The 15202-nt window shown below is 45.4% G+C and overlaps 1 protein-coding gene across 1 annotated transcript; it reads right to left on the bottom strand.

The window, feature by feature from the left end:
- Positions 1–446: 446 nt before the first annotated feature.
- On the bottom strand, positions 447–879 carry KCNE2 (potassium voltage-gated channel subfamily E regulatory subunit 2). Its single transcript, XM_035545865.2, has one exon. It carries the CDS (start codon positions 877–879, stop codon positions 502–504), a length of 378 nt encoding a protein of 125 aa, XP_035401758.1. The 3' UTR covers positions 447–501.
- Between the last annotated feature and the right edge of the window lie 14323 nt (positions 880–15202).

Here is a 15202-nt window from a genome sequence, read left to right as displayed (position 1 = left end):
TTGGCATGAATGTGTGTAGATATAGGTTACCTCCTGTGATTCATACCACAACATATTGTTCAATGAATAGATAGAGGTTTTGATATTTTATTGTACAGTTTCATGTTATTTTTAAGATGGGCTTAAGTCATACACTTTGGATCTAAATCAGCACTGTTGACCACTTGAAAATTCGTAGTTATTTTGTGGCCTGTTATTCAGTAATCCAGATCTGTTTCTGGATCTCAAAAAATGCTAAAAAACTCAGGTTATTCTTTCTCTTGGCTTTATTTTCCTGAAGAACAGAATATCAAAGCAAAGCACAATTATGCAGTTCTCTTCGGTGTTCCCCAGAGCAGCCATGACAAATTTCTCACAGAAAGCAGTCACGTTGATTTCCTCAGCAGTCTGTTCCAGCTTGACCTGTGTTAAGCTAATAAACAGTTTCACAACTATGTATAATTTCAGTGAGTTCCCTACATGTGGCTTAATGATTTCCTCATTGCTGATGTTTCCAAAACGTCAGGGTGATCCAGGGCTTGTTTTGTCCCTTGCACCAAAGTTTTCATGGATCACACACTTGAGGTCTTCTCGATTGAGAACCTGGCTTTTATACTTCTCACCCCAGTCCTCAACAATGTACTGATGATAAGGGTCATGGGAGTGCTCTCGCCTCTTTGACTTCACAGTACTCACCAAGATTGCCACAATAATGAAGGAGAACATACCAATCATCACCATCAGATAAAGGATAACATAGTCAAAGTTTTCAGCGTCAACCTTGGCTTGCAGTTCATCTGCTGCTTTTGTCATGTTTTTCCTCCAGCCGTTCATGTAAGTCAGAAAAGTTTCCTTGAAAATATCTTCCACTGCCCAAGTGAAGTTCCGTATTTCAGCCATCCTTCCAAGTTACAGGTACTAAAGACAACATGATATTTATTTTAATCAAAGATCTATAATATAGCAATTACATTGGTTTGTTTTGTCTTCATTACGTAAATTAAATAATAACGCCTGCCACTTGCTGGTGAAAATGTAGTACCAATTTTAGACCAGCTAGAATCCCTATCTCTGAGTGATTCAACATGTTCAGAGACCCAAGGAGGTCTTACTTCTTACTCAGGTCATTTTCAGTCTGTTGGAATCCAAAGATGCCTTGGTGAAGTGCAATGAGCATGGGCTCACGTCACCCACATTACAGGGGTCCAGGCATGCTGACTCCCCTACTGAAGTGAAACATTGCATGAAGAAAATGCATTTCACCCAGGAAAAGACAAGATACATATTGGGTTTTCTAAGGGGCAGCACAGTGCCACTCCAAGCAGTTGCCCAGGATCTCTCTGCAAAGGATGTAACCTTCCCTGTTTCCTCTTTGGTCTCACATGTTAAATCTGGTGTGAAGGCTGAGTAGTGCTGCAAAGCCATGTCTCTCCTGCCCCTGTCCCAACCCTCCAAGCTTGCCTAGTCTGACCCAGCTGCTGCCAAGAAAGCCATGAATCAGGTCTCCATCCCACATGAGATATCTCCTTTCTGCACAGGGGCAAGGTTGTCCCAGTTTTGTATGGACACGGTGCAGATACCCCTGCACCAGGGCCTGTTGGGATCTACTGTTTTCAATGATCTTCGTCTAAGGCTGGATTTCAATGCTGCTAGCACAGGTGCAAAGGGTGGGGGAAAGACACAGCTGAGGCTCCTAGCCCAGCAACCCTTGAGCAGAGCAATAGGGTGGGGAGACACCTCTTCAGCAACTGATTACTTAGCCCAAATAGTCGCTTTGTGCTGATCCATCTGGCCCCACTCAAACTGAGCTGGGTCCAGGGCAGAAAATCTCACATAACAACTCCATTGAAGGAGTTTCTCATTTCTTAAGGAGCTCTGAGAAAAGCTGCTGTCCTTTTCTGCTGTTCCTACACAAATAGGAGGGTGTGATTGGATTGCCCCCTGCTAGCCTGCAAAAAGCAAAGGGTTTGCTGTAGCATTTCAGTCTGATCCTCCTGTATAACACCTGTGCTTCACTGCTTCAGCCCAGCCAAATCCTACAACATGTGGCAAAGCTTCCACAAAAAGTCTTTCAGTCTCATTGCAGTCTTCAAGCAATGATAAGTTTACTATAGCCTATGGTAAGGGGTGATGGATTTTCATCACTAGTACGAAATTATCATGCCTTTTCAACTTGAGTACAGCAGTCTACCTTCCTCTGCTTCTTGGACTAGCCTTGCGATATCCTCATGCACAGAACAGGCATGCACATGCAGAGAAGCACGCTTATACACATGCATGTATATATATGTACGATTAAACACACACACACTCAAACATGCAGGATAAAAGCTGCATAATAATGGATAATGAAAGGAAGCAAGATATAAGGAAATCCAAGCCCAAACTGTCTTGAAACTTTTTTTTTTTTTTGGTGCAAAATCTCTCTGCTTGTTCTTTCATTCAGAACAAAAATTACTGTGCTTTTTCAATAGGAAATAAAGAATTACCAACAGAAACTTACCTTCCCTGTATCCTTCACTAATAAAATTCACGGTAACAATCAGGATTTTCAAACTCCACTGGATAATATAGTGATACTCGCAAAAAGAATAGAGGTATCTTAAACTTCAAGTAGCCTCCAGCCTGCCACAAGGCTTTAAGCACTAAGTCCTTTGTACTGCACACTTTATGTTTATATTAAATTAAATGCTAAATCTAATCTCACCTGGAAAGTCAAATATTGGCTGACAGCTTACATCAGTCATCCTGTCAGATGCTGAGTACTACTCTTTATGCTTATTACTGCAATTTCATATATTGTAAAAAAGCACTGTTGTGCTTTCTAGGGGTAACTCCAGGGGTTTACGATTTGGTCTTTTCTGACCCAAACAAATGAGTAAAGATATGTTCTATAAAATAATGATAATAATAGTAATTCCATTCACTGATATGGACACAAGAGACTGAGCACTGATCAGGCACTGTAAAAGGCCTGCAGGGCTGTTAGCACCCAAAGGGAAGAATTTTGTACTCCTTCACTTCCACAGGAAGCTCAGACTTAGGGCTTTATTTCTTTTTCTGGTCTCTTTCTCCTTTCCTTGTTCCATGTTTCCCCTGTCCTTTGCCATAACCAAGAACATGGCCTTTCTCTCCCTTTCCGCTGGATCCCCCACGTTTTGCTTTTCCATTTCTTTCACCAGGGACATGGTTGTCAGTGACCAACGCCTCCATGAAACCTATGCTGTGAGAAGCTGCTCCCCCAACACAGCCAAGACCAGCTTCTCTGAGATGTGCTTTTTGTGTACCCCACTCATGATCTGGAGCGTGAAAAGACAAAAATCCACATTAAAAAAAAAAAGAATTAATTAATGTTGATTTTATTTCTCAGCAAATATGCTGACACCTCACTGAAAGTCACTGAGTCACACCTTAGTGAAATGAGACAGCTTCAGTTTTAGTCAGCAGTGGTTCCTGGCTGTGATGGGGAGATTCAGCAGAAGGGGATTAGGGTGGAGACGCAGACATCCGTGAAGTGCTCCACAAGCACATGGGCAGGGACAGACTCTTTGTAAAAAAAAATCTTCATTTTCCAGGTAGACCTGCCTAAGCAATTTGCAGAGAAAACAGTTTCGCAGGTAGCTCTGCTTTGAGGAAGATAAAGCAAACGTGGACTACCACTGAATCAAGAGCATACATCAGAAAAAGGAAGATATGCTCCTGGTGCTGAAAAGTGCTAATCCCTGAGGAAGCCCCGCTAGTGCTGTGCTGCTGACATCGTCATGGTTACTGCTATCATTTCTTCCGGATGATTTTCTGTGCACAAACACCTCCCAGCATGGGGGTGAGCTGCTGGCAGCGTTCCCTCTCTGATCCCCCACTTCTCTCTGGCAGTTTCACACATGCCCTCCACGAGGTCCCTCGAAGTCAGAATAGCTGGCAAACTGCTCCTCTTTGCCTTGGTGAAACCCCTAAACCAGAGGAGCTACTTCAAGTCCAGCCTCCTGCGTTGTGCAGCAGGAGATGAACCCTACTTGGTCCTGGCTGTTTGAAGGCAGTGGGAGCCTCCCAAATGCAGGGCCGTGAGCTGGAATGTGGGAATGGGAGAGGAGGTACAGCCCTGGAGGTTAGGCTGCAAGCAGAGTAGCTTGGGAACTGCTGCCCTGGGCTGCCAATAACCAGCTGAAAGGATTTATTGCTTCTTCAACCAGCTTCTGATGTCTGTTCCTGGCCAGTCCTGCATGGCCAATACTTACAGGCATACGCTCACACACGCAGCCATATATACGTATATAAAAGATGCATGTTGTGTAGCAGACGTGGAGTTTAACTGCCTGCTCTGTTCTCAACCAAGCAAGAAGAGTCCTTGAATAATCCCACTCTGCTACGTGTCCCCCTGAAGGTCACATTTGCTCGGGGTTTGTTTAGTCTCTACAGCAATGGGGTGATCAAGGACAGGCAGTGTGAAACTGTTGGAAAAGAAGGAGGGGCAGCCAAATGTCTTGGTTAAGAAATACAACTGCTGTAATATTGGTCTCTGTTTGGGACAGCAGTAATAAAATGCTCCTGCCTTCAATGGAGAGAGGTGGGAACGGCAGGTTGAGCCTCCTGCGTCCACCCCAAGAATGGCTAGGTCATGGCAATCACGTAAGGTCCCTGATGACTGGAAAAAGCCAAATGCCATCTTTGTGCTTGAGAAGGGCCATGACGGCCCAGGGAGCTGCAGGATGCTCAGCCACACCTCAGACTTTGGGAGGATTAAGGGGCAAATCTTGCTGGAAGCCATTACCAGGCATGTGAAGAACAAAATGTGATTGGGAACAACCAGCATTGATTTAGCAAGGGCACAGTGTGACTGACCAAGCTGATTTTTTTCTGTTATGAGAAGATGGGAGGATGGTTTCAGTGGATGAAAGCAGAGTGCTGGTGTTTACCATCTATAGGATTGGAATGGGATGCTCAATTTTCTCTGTTTCCTATAGAAAATGAGATTTACAGAAGATTATTAACATTGACCTTTGTCACACAAACTGAAACATTTCCCTTCATAGGAGCTTCCAGTATGCTCTGTCACTTTTTTGACAATTTTTCATTAGTTCTTTCCCCGTATTCTTTAAAATAAACAACCAAACTTTACACTCTAGTTTATATCAGCAGCTGATATATTTATACGCAGGTTTTACATTTTTCTTCCCTTCCCGTCCCGTCCCGTCCCGTCCCGTCCCTTCCCTTCCCTTCCCTTATGTTAACCATATACAATTAATGAATTATAACTTAAGATCATTAATTATAAAAGCTTAATTCTTAGAAACAAAATAATATAGCTCTTAAGCATTGTTATTGGAGAGGTAGGAGTATTCTCTAATACTTATCTATGCAATTTTTCTTCAGTATTTCTTCTGTTCTGGTTAAATCATAATATTGTACCTATTCACTGTGCCTCTCAGACCTTTGTATACACAGGCTTAACCCACAATCTCTTCAGCCTTTAACTACTGATATGCTATACTGCTAACTACTGATACATAAAGTGCTGATAGCATTTAATTAGTATCCCCACTGCTTCACTTTTTACCTTCCTGATACCCCTCCTAGATTCCTTCTGTTATTTACACATTTGCTTAATAGAACATCAGTGAAATCAGCAATTCTGTCCCTCGCTCTGGCTGTTTCTTTTCAAGCTGTTGTTCTGCAGAGGATCACCCAGTAAAACAAAGAGACCTACCAAGGCCATTAGGTTATTATAGCTTGTCTTTAACTGTGACTGCCAAAGTCTTTCCTCCGAAGATTGCTCAAGATTACATCTACTACTTACATTTGAACTATTTTTTCACAGTGATTTTTCTTTATAATCCATTTTTTACTACATCTTGGGACATTTTCCAGCTCTTCTGGTTTATCTTAACAGCGTTGGCAATTAAAGATGCTGCCTCCTTACCTTACATTTTGTTTTGCATCTGTTCTTCTAAGTCTTGTATCTGTTTTCCGCATTCTTATGAAAAGCCTCAGCAGTGGGCCAGCATGTGCAAGCTACCACCTCTGCTGGAGCTTAGACTTCCACCTCTTAAACATTTAACTCTTCTGCCTCTGTTTGCCATTCCCATAAAAAACATTATCACTTCATTTTCTTTCTGCATTCACCCAATGCATGCATGATGGATGCTATTTTCTTGCCCAGTGCAAGGGAGTTAGAATTTGTACATCTTTTCCTCCGGAGATGATTGTTTTCAGCACAACTAGGCATTTTGATGTCTTGCCCTGTATAGGTTGGATTTTATTTTTAAGTGAACAAATCCTTTTGCAATTGTTTATTTCTTATGTAACTGTTCTTCCATCTTTCAGGGAGCAATGTTTGCAGTTTTCATACTTAGCCTATTTTCTTGGGCCTTTGTTTGCTCTAGGGCAAATACATTTGCTGGTTCAACAATTGTGTTATTCTGCTTTTCTGTGAGACCCTAAGTCTTAGTTGCTTGTCATACCTATTTTAGCACTTTGGGTACATTTGAAAAAGTATTAACTCCTACCACTTCACACAGGATTTCTTTCCCTGTCAGTTCAGCAGAGAGGCAGCCCACTGCTGCCTTTTTCTTGAAACCCTTGGTCAGATTCAAGATAGCTTACAGGCTGTCCAAAGGTTCAAACCCCAGCCATGGTGAGGTTTAAAACAAAAGGTTATCACAGAATCATGAAATGGTTGGGGCTGGAAGGGACCTCTGGAGGTCACTTGGTCCAATCTCCCTGCTCAAGCAAGGCCACCAGCATCAGGGTGCCCAGGACAACGTCCAGATGACTTTTGAAGATCTCCAAGGAGGGAGACTCCACCACCCCTCTGGGCAACCAGTGCTCAGTCACCTGCAGAGTGAAAAAGTGCTTCCTGATGTTCAGACAAAACTTCCCATGCTCCATTTTGTGCCCATTGCCTCTTGCCCTGGCACTGGGCACCACTGAAAGAGCCTGGCTCCATCTTCTCTACACCCTTCCTTCAGGTATTTGTCCACATTATACCAGATGCAGCAAGCAAGTAGCAGGGTTCTGAGTAAGAGGTAAAAATCCAGTTTCAGATATTCACCCACTTACACACATACAACCAATTATCTGCTGCCTGTTCGCAATCACAGTTTAAGCTGTCTTTCCACCTCCGACAACCAGCAGCCTCAAAGAACAGCGGTCACCTGTTTTAGGTCCAGCTGGCAGAGGATTACTCGTGGCGTTCCTCAGAGATGGATACTGGAGTCAGTCCTGTCTGATGGCTTTGTTCGTGACCTGGGCGATGGGACAGAGGGCTCCCTCACCACATGGGCCAAGCTGAGGGGAGCGGCCAATCTGCTGGAAGGCTGGCCACTCTTCAGAAGGATCTTGACAGGCTGATGACATGGACGGACAGAAAACGTCGTGAAGTTCAACAGAGAGATGCTCCTGGGGAGGAGCAACCCCATGCTCCAGTGTACAGGCTCATGGACAACAGCTGGTGAGCAGCTTTGAAGAAAAGGACCTGGGGGGCTCCTTGTGGACAACAAATGAGTCAGTAGTGTGCCCTCGCAGCAAAGAAGGCTGGCAGCATCCTGGGCTGCATTAGGCAGACCATTGCCAGCAGGTCAAGGGAGGTGATCCTTCCCCTCTGCTCAGCCCTGGTGAGACACAGCTGCAGTGCTGGCTCCAGAGCTGGGCTGCCCAGTACAAGGCAGCAGACCCCAGAGGTTCCCTCCTACCTCAACCATTCTGTGATTGTGTGTGCCAAACTTGGGGCAATCTGTTCATGCACATGTATGGAGGGGCATGGAGTAATAACAGCTGAACCTGGCCCAAAGATTCTGGAGCCAAGTTTTACACAAAGTCCACTAAGAGAGGTCTGATGCCCCCAAAATGTCCATAGATGGTAAAAAAAAAAAAATCTCTCTATATGGGACAAACTCTGTGTCTAAAGATCACTCCCTCATCACATCAGAGACCTACATCAGGGTGCACTATCCTTAATGTCTTGTATAGAAACAATGAAAATAGTGTGGACAGTAGAGAGGGCCACCTGGAATGGTCCTTTGCAACTGAAGGAAAATATGCTTGGCAAACTAACATTTTCCAGTCATAACTGAAGAGAGAGGAAAAGTATTCAGGAGGAAAGTGAATTTTAAACAAATTTTGTTATGCAGTACAAGCGTAAGCAAGGCTGTGAGGAAAACCCTTTGTGTCTGTGAGATAAGAGCATATCTCATCAGGATGCATTCAACAGTGAGGGACTCAAGCCTAAGCGGTTTCTCCAGCTCTGAAAGCTTGAAAAAACAACTGGGCAGAAAAAGCCGAGTCCTGAATGCTGTCTGTGCCTGGTGCTGGGACTGCAGAGCAGCTGAGATACACGCACCTTCCACCCTGCCAAGAAAGGCATTGCTTCCCTCAGCCCAAGCTGCAGGGATGGAGAATTCATGGCCAGGCAGAGACTGCAATCATTCAGCTTTGTTGCTATGGTTTTACGTGTTGCTGTTCCAAAAACTTTAGATGATAAATAAGGGTGGTGCCTGCACATAGCGTTTAAATGAAAAAGCAAACACTAATAATTCACCCTGTCCGATGCTTAGCTTCTAGTGACTTCAGGAGATTCACTCCTCAGCCTCTTTGAGGTCACCTTTCTGAAAGCAGGATGGAAAATAAACACCTTTCCAGACAATGACCACCAGGACAGCATTTGCACCCTCACAATGAGGGTAAGATAGCTCTGAGAGAAGCATAGTTCAACGTGTGGGAGAGCAGCTGATAAATTCAAAGTGCTTTTTGCTATTCCTCATAAGTATGCCCACCTTAGCCTTGGTGAATGCGAGCTGCTAAGTGATTCAGGATAAGTAAGATTCAGGATATCTTACAGGCTGGCCAAAGGTTCAAACCCCAGCCATGGTGAAGTTTAAAACAAAAGGTTATCACAGAATCATGAAATGGTTGGGGCTGGAAGGGACCTCTGCAGGTCACCTGGTCCAATCTCCCTACTCAAGCAAGGCCACCAGGATCAGGGTGCCCAGGACCTCATCTAGATGACTTCTGAAGGTCTCCAAGGAGGGAGACCCCACCACCCCTCTGAGCAACCTGTGCCAGTGCTCAGTCACCTGTACAGCAAAGTTCTTCCTGATGTTCACACAGAGCCTCTTGTGTTCCAGTTTGTGCACACTGAACCAGTGCTACTGGTGGTATGGAGCTTCCACTGTCCCTTGTGCCCCACTTTTATGTTCTTAGGTTTGTCCATTCTCTTGACCGATTTCTCCATTTAACAAAACCTCCCCACCCTGTCTGTTAAGTGGAGGGAGAAGCAAGAAAGCAGATAATGAGAAAAGTAAAAAAGCATGTAGAAAACAACCTGTTCAGTGGACAACGCACAAAACAAAGGCAAGGTTGTAAAGGCCACCAGTATGCTCCCATCAAACCTCCTCCTCTTGGGGCAAGGGTGCTATGACTTGATGGAGCTTCAGATGATACAAGGTAAATGAAAAGGGGAGGGCAGGGATCATTCAGAGCCTTGCTAGGAGGTTCTGGAAGGGTCAGAAGAGAAATAATGACCTGCTGCTCCCAGGGTACTCGCCTGGGTGTCCCTCTCTTGCCACAGAAGGCTAGATGAAATTTTGGGTGATGCAGGATAGCCAACCGTAAGAAGTTGTAGCCTCCTGATGCATTGGAGTGGGCTTCAGCCCCGGGTTTTATGACACCAGTCACAGGTGAGAGGTGGATCAGGACAGATGTGCATGGGTGCTTAGCCCAGCTTTGGCACCAGCTCTCCCATGGGCTGCCCCTCCAGCACAGCCCGGGTCATAACTGGGCTGGTGCTGAGCTCCTGGCTCAAGTGAAATCCACAGAATTTGGAGGGGAATTTGAACAGAACAAAGAAAAGAGAGTCTGAACTCCAGCTGGAGTTACTGCTGATACCCACTTTTGCAGGGCTTGATGTCGTTAACTCACATGTCTACAGACTTATGGACTTGTTGCTGGAAAGTGGCACATACGAGTGAATCATCTGTTTTCATAATTCCTCAGCAAAACAAATGGTCTGATTCACACGGTCAGGAGAGTTCAACCATTTCTCCAGAAGGGTCGCTGAGACTCCTTAGCAGGAATGCTTTTCTAGGCACATTTTTAAATGATGCTGTTCAGAAGGGAGAGGACTGAAGTGAGGGATTAAATCTGAGCCTTCCCTGCAGCCTTTGAAAAATTACAGGACACTTCAGGGCCTCTCAAGCCTTGCTGGAAGCATTTCCTTGCATTACCTCCCCACAGCCAATCTGTTATACGGCCAGTGGACATATCTGAACAGACAACTTCACCTCTAGAGCTAAAGCCAACTTTAAACCAGTTTGCAGCCACATGTAAAAGACTCTGCCTCGCCTCACAGTTGATCTGTCCTCTACCAAACACATTTAGCCAGTGATCAGGAGAAGAAAATGGGAATTAAAGTGCTTGCCCAATAGCATGCCTGTTTTCCCTCTACCTAGAGCCCAGCACAATACTTAATTTAATGCAGGAGCAGACAAGGAAGGCTGAAGGAGTCCTGAGAACTTTGCTTCTTGTCCCATGACACTTGAGCACCTTTGTTATTAGCAGGGTCCAAGCACCAGCACCCCATGCCAAGTGCCCACACCATGTTACCCTGCACAGGTTGGAGGAGGAGAGCACCCAGCACAGGTCACACCAGTATGAGCTGCTATCATCCCATGGTTACTACAGATGGGCACAGCTTGCTGACAAGCTCAATGTTTCATAGAAATGTCAAGTTAGATCTAGAGCTACTGTGCATTTTTGGTTTATTTGAACTCCACCTTTGCATATTAAGTGTTGTTTATTTTTCCGAACCTGTTGGCCTGGATATAACCTAGTAGAGACGCTCATTGGTTATACATGGGACCTTAATAAAGCTCTGTGATCATGGAACCAGTTGATACTGCTTACATAGTGATAATGAAAAGGGAAGCAAAGGCCAAGCCAAGAGATTTTACTGAAATAGAAAAACAGTGAGCACCCTACATAAACCCATGCAATGGTATCATCTCATGAGCCTAACTCCACTGTCAGAGTACATTAAACTGATATTTATTTTTGCAGGAAAATCTCTCTTTTACAACAGTCCATAGAGGTCACTGAGATCAAAACATATCTCAAGGCCTGCATCACCCCAAGAGCTCTTAAAAAGTAAAGAGAAACGATCGTTGCAAGTCCAGTGACAGGGAAGGAAAACAAGTGAGTCAGCACATGAGGTAAGAAATACTTACTTATTTAACCTGGTGCATGTTGCAGACACATAGGCACGTTTCTTGTTTCCTTGGCCTTCCTTGACCTTGGGCCCATTTGCTTATATGGCTGCAGTCCAGCTATGCAAACTGGCTGCACAATCTGCCCACCATCAGCTCCGACTCCAAGAAAAAAAACCCTCACCACCAGCACAGCAAGCAGCGGAAAACCACATGTGCATGTCTGCATGGTGCTGGCATCCAGGCACTTCTACTGACTGCATAGTGTTGCCTGCACCATCCCTGCTAGGTGCCTGCACCATCATGTTACAGCCACCAGACGGGCAGGGATGTCCTGGGCTGTCTAGGGGTGCAGGCAGGGCTGCCAGGAAGGTGGCAGGCATGGGGATGTGGCACCACAAGCACCTTGTGTTGGGCCACATGTCTTCATACCAAGTACCCCTGGAGTACTGAGTCCAGTTCTGCGGTTCTCAGCCCAAGAGGGACATGGGCATGGTGGAGAGAGACAAGTGAAGGGCCACAAAAATGATGAAGGGACTGGAGCACCCTTCCTGTGAGGAAAGGCTGAGAGGGCTGGGACTGCTCAGCCTGGAGAAGAGGAGGCTCAGGGGGATCTCATCAATGTATACAAATACCTGAAGGGAGGGTGCAGAGAGGACAGAGCCAGGCTCTTTTCCATGGTGCCCAGTGGCAGCACATGAGGCAATGGGCACGAACTAGAACAAGAGAAGCACTTCTGTGCTGTGCAGGTGACCGAGCACTGGCACAGGTTGCCCAGAGAGATTGTTGAGTTACCCTCCTTGGAGATATCCAAGAGATGCCTGGACATGGTTCTGGGCTCCCTGATCCTGGTGGCCTTGCTTGAGCAGGGAGATTGGGCCAGGTGACATCCAGAGGTCCCTTCCAGCCCCAACTGTTCTGTGACTCTGTGTTTCTGTGGGGTGGCAGAGCCCCGAGGATGGCTTCTGGGCCCAAATCTACATCACCACTGCCTTAGGTGTAAGAACAAGCATGCAGCTGCCCTGTGTAACCTCACTACCCAAATACATGGCATCCGGTTGCTCCACATCCTCTCTGTGGCTCCCCAGCCTCTCCGTGGCACTGGTTTCATCTGTTTTATCACCTGCTTCACTCATCTGCTTTCAATTTAGGGTTCTCCCCTCAGTGGGAGCAGCACACACTTACTCAGTGAGGCCTTATCTTGTTGCCATGGGAGCCATCATCAAGAGCCTCCTTTCCTCCCAAGCAGGCCCTCCAGTAACTTTCCTACAGCAGAAGCTCAGTCAGCATGGGCCCAGCAGCTCCTCTGGTTGGAGGTGTTCTGTGGCTGCCCGGTGCAGGGATGCCCAGGACAGCTCTAGCCATGCAAACACCAGCAGCCATCCCCCAGGTGGGGGGCCTGGTCCCCAGACAACACTTCTTAGAAGCTGTGCAAGTGTGGTTTCAGACATACCGTGTACTGCACAGCTCTGTGAGCGCTCCTGGGATGAAGGAGCTATGCAGCAGCTACAGAAATGGCAGCAGCTCATTCCAGCTTTCTGAAATCAGCTGGAGCCTTTCCCTTGCCATTAATCTCAATTTAGGGAGGTAGGTCGGGTGCAGTTAAGTGCAGCCTTGTTGGAAGTGGCTCTTACATACATGTCTAACGTTAAGCCCATTCTGCTGCTCTGGATAAAGAAAATTTCCTGAAGCTGAGCCTCCGCCAGAAGCTGGAGTGGGTCCAAAGAAGGTTATTCTGGGTGAACTGCCTGAGGGATTTCAGCAGATAATTTTGTGTGTCCATGTAGCATCCTATCTGGAGAACAGGAAAGCAATCTTTTAATTGGATTCCACCTGATTAATTGCCCTCTTGGATCTGCTAATGTCCAGTGCTCTAGAAACCATATTCTGGCATCTCCATCAAAGGCTATGGTAAAAGCTTCAATAGAGAGCCATGAAATGTTGCTTCATTTTAGATTTCAAAAATACTGTGACTATGGTGTCAAGGAAAATATGCTGAAATCGTTGTGGCATGGCATGTGCATTTATCCCATCAAAATAATGGAAATGCTTTTTTGTCCTGCTTTCTTTTAGTTTTGGCCCTATATAGCATGCGTTTCCTCAGACTGCTTTCTTCAAGAAGGCTGAGTTTAGCATTTCCACTGCTGGGTTTCACTCACCCTTTCTGAGATGGGAGAAAGAAGAAATAACCATTTTCATAAAAACTCCTTCACTTTTAAAATAAATTAGATTTTTCACAGTGCCCAAGAACATCTGCAGACCTGCACTACCGAAGCATGCATACCTTGTTCTGTGTGTAAGCGTGTGATTGTTACGGTTAACTTAAGAATGTGTTCACAAAATTTCCATCTCATGTTGATACCATATCCTGGTTTTACCTTGACCCAGATCATTCAGAGGTCTCATCTTCTCATTGGGATGACCACAGGCCTCATGCTGGTAGGATGGGGATGAACCTGCCCACAGCAGCATGGAAGGCACCAGGGCACAGGAGGCAGTGTGCAGAGTGCCGAGGGCAGGCTTGGGTCTCAATCCCATGAGATCTCCAGGATAAGGAGTAGCTCCACAGTCCAGGGCAAAATGTTGAATCAAACTCCTGTTTTATGCTATTCTGCAGGGAGGGCCATACCTCATGCACCTGCAGTGCATGCAGAGATTTACCTTTACTATTACTCCTCCTCCACCACCAGAGCTAGCTACCAGCTCAGTGTTAACTGCAACCCTCCAGCCCCAAAGCAGCACGATACTGGCTTAACCTGAGCTTGTACCCTGACATGTGCAACAATTCACTAAGTACCTGCAGTAGCATGTGAACTATGGGACTAAGTGTATCAGCCACCAAGGTATCTATACACTGGAGGAGAGGAGTCTTAAGATGACAATGTATTGTCTAAGTGGTTTCCTAGTTCTTCATTTTAAAGTGCTTAGTGCTATTGTAATAGCAGAAAAAGGTTTCTAATGCAAATTTCAGATAAAAGTTGGCAGTTTCTTCCCACAAACACTGGAGTGAATAGTCTGGAGTCAAGTGGGTGTTTATTTGTCTGCTAGCCACCTCCTCATCTGCTCCAGATTCTTTCAGAGCTGACAACCTTCAGCTTATTGTCCTGGAGAGCTGGGAATCAGTAGGGTGCAAGGGACAGACTCTCTGCCTCGTTTTGAGCATACATATTTCCACTCAAATTAGCATGAAAGGCATCCCAGGTTAAAAAAATAAATAAAAATGACCCATCTCTGTCTTTCCTACCACTGACGTTCTGCAGCCTGGTGTTACAGCTGCTAAACAAGGACCTTTTATGGGATACTTTTAAAAGTTGTTACTGGCTGATAATCAAAGGCCCTTTAAAGAAAAGCAGCACTGGAGGTAAGGGAAGAGCAGATGGAAAAGCATACACAAGAGCTATCACAATTACAGAATCCATATGATATAATAGCAAATGTTTTGCCACGTAATGCCTCATTCACAATAATGATGTGAGGAAACTGTCTTTCAATGGTCATGAAAGAAAACAATTCTCAGGCAGAAGCACCATCTGCTGGTGGACACCAATTTTATTACTTCACTCAGGAAGTTTACAGTAAAAACACTTTAAGCAACTACCTGAGAGATTGTTAGAGATGCCTAGGAGCTGTCTTTGAGACCTTAATCCAAGTCCTAAATGTGATATTTACCCACTTTTCACGTCAAATCCCTTATGGCACTGTGTTACTCCAGCCTCTAGCTGAGAAGCTCCACAAGCAGGTATTTGCTTTGACAGAAGCAAAAGGTTTCTTACATTTGGAAAAGGATCAGGCTTTCGGTCTCTTCTCACTTAAGTCAATATGAGAACTTTCACTGCCTCCCAAGTACCACAAGAGTTTCTTCAGTGACAGCAGGAGATACTTCCTAGCCTTGGGCTACAAACGCAGTATGTCTCCCCATTTGTCTATAGAGGTTTTCTCAATAAATGGAAATTGCTCTCTGCCCAGAAACATGGAGTAAGGGCAAAGTACCTTACGAGCTTCCACGAAAAGGTTAAGAAACTGGGCTA

Source organism: Cygnus atratus, chromosome 1 (assembly GCF_013377495.2).
Source record: "Cygnus atratus isolate AKBS03 ecotype Queensland, Australia chromosome 1, CAtr_DNAZoo_HiC_assembly, whole genome shotgun sequence".
NCBI classification, from domain to species: Eukaryota; Metazoa; Chordata; class Aves; order Anseriformes; family Anatidae; genus Cygnus; species Cygnus atratus.
This window is presented reverse-complemented; position numbering and strand designations above follow the sequence as displayed.

Excerpts from the sequence above, each read along its gene's own strand:
- KCNE2 (XM_035545865.2), bottom strand. The coding sequence starts at position 879 with ATGGCTGAAATACGGAACTTCACTTGGGCAGTGGAAGATATTTTCAAG.